The 4067-nt window shown below is 25.8% G+C and overlaps 1 protein-coding gene across 1 annotated transcript; it reads left to right on the plus strand.

The window, feature by feature from the left end:
- Positions 1-266: 266 nt before the first annotated feature.
- Positions 267-3405, plus strand: LOAG_13237 (hypothetical protein; the record flags this gene model as incomplete). The annotated part of the gene is made up of 6 exons (XM_003148746.2): positions 267-431; positions 638-734; positions 1168-1321; positions 1741-1924; positions 2262-2367; positions 3125-3405. Coding segments are annotated over 6 exons (987 nt in total), but the record flags the coding sequence as incomplete, so codon positions are not given.
- Between the last annotated feature and the right edge of the window lie 662 nt (positions 3406-4067).

The raw sequence follows: 4067 nt of genomic DNA on the forward strand, positions 1-4067 counted from the left end.
TTAATAATAATAATAATAATAATAATAATAATAATAATAATAATAATAATAATAATAATAATAATAATAATAATAATAATAATAATAATAATAATAATAAGAAGAAGAAGAAGAAGAAAGAAAAAAAGAAGAATCTCTTAGTTTGTAATTACTTAATATTTTTGATAAGCGGTATTTTTCAATTGATAACAATCTATTCCAATTCCTCTTGTTTTTAATTTAGTCATAAAATTCCAAACTATGGTTCAACTACAAATTTGGTTGAAGAATTTCACTGTCACAACGATGAAGATGAACGACCAACCGTCGATCGACGAGCCATTCGAATCCTTTGGACATCTGCAATCATTTGCTTAATTTTCATCATTTCTGAAATTATCGGCGGTTATTTGGCTCGATCACTTGCAATTATCACCGATGCCGCACATTTGGCAATATTTTACAATTTCTCTTTTTCTTTATTTCAAAATCAAAACCTTTCAAATTTTTTGCAAAATTTTTCATTTTCCTTTGCAACTGAACTTACGTATAATATTTGCGTTTTTCCAATTTAAAAGTTTTACATTTCATTGATAATATGCAAGAAAATTAATCTTGTTGCAGGAGATGTAATTTAAATTTCGAAGAAAAATTTCAGTTGACTGATTTCGCCGGCATGTTGGTGTCATTATTTGCTCTATACATGTCCAAACGACCTGCGTCACAACGAATGAGTTTTGGTTGGCACCGTGCTGGTGAGTTAATATAAACAAATAATTAATGTGTGAATAACTTTGACGTCTATTCAGTTAGTTTAATTTTAATTCCGATTAAACTAATTCTGATTTCTTTTTGGTAAGATTATATTATATTCATTGAGAGCATTAAAACTGTAGAAATTAGTCATTTGAAGTGCACATTCTTATTCTTATGCAAATTTTTTTACAAAATTTTCTCTATAGCAAAGGAAAATAAAAAAGCAGCCAATAAGCTCATAAAGTTCAAATATTTCCGTCCCTTTCCTTTTTTAGGAAAAATTTGATAAAAAGAAAAGAACGAAAAAGAACAAATAAATGAAAATCAAAGATATTTCTTCTTTTTATTGCGAAAAAAGCAAAAAAATCAATAATAGTCTTTGAAATTTTAAATTATCATTTAAAAGTTATATTACTGAACTAAATGATTCAGAAGTATTGGGTGCATTCATTTCCGTTTTTATGATTTGGATCATAACCGGAATACTGGTTTACATGGCTATCGATCGAATTACTAGTGATTCCTATCATATTGATGCTTCTATTATGGCAATTACCGCAGCACTGGGTGTTTTCGTAAATTTCATGTAAAATTCATTCATTAAATCATCATTCTTTATCAGTTTTATAAATAATTAGTGGTTCAAAACGAATTCTGGTATTGCAAGAAAATAAATGAAATTTAAATTTTTAGATTGAGTAGTGATGAAATAAACTTACAAATAATATTTCAACTTTGAATGTTCATATTTATCGTTAGAAAGGCGAGAAAAAGAAGTAAAATTGTAGTTCCGATAAAATTTTAAGTGATTAATAGATAAATTTCATCTAGGATTTTGCCAAGCACAAAAGAATATTAGCTTATAAATGCTTAAAAATGGATTATTAATTTATTGATTCCCATTTAGAATATTACTAAAAAATTATTATAAATGCGAAATTATGCATAAATGTTTCTGTTTAAAAAAGAGGATAATTGGTTTTTCCAATAAAAATATAATTTTAGTATGGCAATGTTACTTTATTTTGGTGGACATACGCATTCTCATAATGGCCATGCGCATTTGTCACACTCAGCAAATTCGGGTAATACTACTAATATTAACGTACGGGCGGCGATGATTCATGTCATCGGGGATTTATTACAAAGTATTGGAGTGCTTATTGCTGCACTGCTTATTTTTTGCAATGTAAGTAAAGTTTAGGTTTGAAATTTTGAAATTAAGTGAAATCTAATGAAATTAGCAAGTAAAATGAAATATTTAAAGTATTCTATGCAATGAAATTGATTCATAAACAAGCGCAAATGCAAAATGTACAAAGATTTCCTTCATTTTTTTCTTTCTATTTTAAAATAAGATAATTATTTTAAAAGAAATTTGAACATTTAGAAAAAATTTTAACATAAATTTTCAAGAAAAAATATAAAATATTCATTTCTCTTGCTAAAAGCATATCAAATCAAAATTTTATTTTGAAATTTCAATTTAATTTCAGTGAAATTTTGAAAATTTCTATATTTTTCAGGAATCTTGGTCAATAGCAGATCCTATTTGTACGTTAATTTTTTCAATCATTGTTCTTTGTACGACAATTTACATAATTCGAGATGCAATGTTTGTTTTGCTTGAAGGTTGGTTATCTCACACATTACTGTTTTTTTTTGAAATTCTTTTGCAAAATTTAAATTTTGAAATGCAATTTATTTTTTGCCTATCAAAAAATTCCCTAATTGTTTTGTTTATTAATATAGAAAATGAAGGAAGTCAGAAAAATAAAAAAAAGAAACAACTTTTCCATCGCATGTAAAATTAAATAAATAAAATTAAAAAATCTTTAAAATTTGCAAAAAAAATAAAATAGAAATAAAATTCCAATTCAGACATCGAGTAGTAACAGTAATGAATGGAAATTTTTAGAATTTTAATTATGGCGAAAAAGGACGAAAATTCTACCATATCATTTTATGTAAAATGCATATTTATATCATTGTTGAATTATTGAAACTGTTAAAAATTTGCTTGTAAAATGATATCGACTTCAAAATTCCATCCTTTTTTAAATGATTTCTTCTTTTGTCAGGCATTTTTTCTTATTTATGACATCAATAATTGAATTTGCATATATTTATAGCAACATTTTTAAAAAAACGTTTAATTATTCGTCTGTAAATGGAAAAATTCAAAGTTTAAATTAAAAAAATATTCAACTTAACTTCATTTTATAAGTTTATTATAATCATTTTTGCCAAAATATCTTACAACTACTCAAAAAAGTAGTCATTGTTTCAGGAAACAAAAAACAGCCTAAGATTTCCATTTTATAAACTTGTCCCATGTTGCCTTTACCATAACACTCACAATTTCTTTAAAAAATAATCATTATTTCAGGTTCACCTTCAAGTATTAATTTTCGTACCGTATTCGATTCGCTGGAACAGATTAATGGTGTTGAAAAAGTGCATAATTTACGAATATGGTCATTGACGCTCGATAAGATAGCAATAAGCGTACACTTAGAAATTACACCAAGCGCAAATGCTCAATGGATTTTAAAACAAACAACGCAAATGTTACGAGATCAGTATAATGTGGTGGAAAGTACAATACAAATTGAGGGTTATAATCCAGAAAAACAAGATTGTAATCGATGTATACCACCACTTTTATAATTAAAACCATTTTTTTTGTGCCATTTGTTATTTAAGTGAACTGATGGTACTTAATAAATTTGACGACATCATCAAATTTTGTCAATTGTTGGTGGTATTAGCAAATAAGAAATGTTAATTACAAAAATAAAATTACTAAGTTTTATCTAATTTTATTAGAAGGTTTCCTCCTTCTTTTATTTGATCCCTTTTTTAGTTCAAAAAAAAATTTCACTTTACACTTTGTGTTAACAGATGATAAAACTTCAGACTTTGATATGAATCTGCTCCCTTTGATTTAGCAAAAACTACAAGTTAGAGAAGTAAATGCAAATTCAATGATCATAATTTAAGTTCACTTTCTAATTTCTGGTATAAATTGTTTCTACTGTTTTCTTTAAATTTTGATTTGATAAAAATTGTTACATTTTATGCTACACATGAATTAGAAAAGCTTTTGTTACTATGAATTGCATATTATTGCTATATAACACTAACACGGATGACGCGATCGTACCAATTGATTAATTAATACCAATTAAAATTTATTACGTGCCAAACTACACCATGATAATAATAATGCTTGTTAGTAATAACAATAATAATAATGATAATAATAAAAACTGATAATTGTTACTGTTGTCATAATTACGATGATCACAATCATGATTAATATTATTATT

This window comes from Loa loa (genome assembly GCF_000183805.2).
Source record: "Loa loa unplaced genomic scaffold supercont3.853, whole genome shotgun sequence".
NCBI lineage: Eukaryota > Metazoa > Nematoda > Chromadorea > Rhabditida > Onchocercidae > Loa > Loa loa.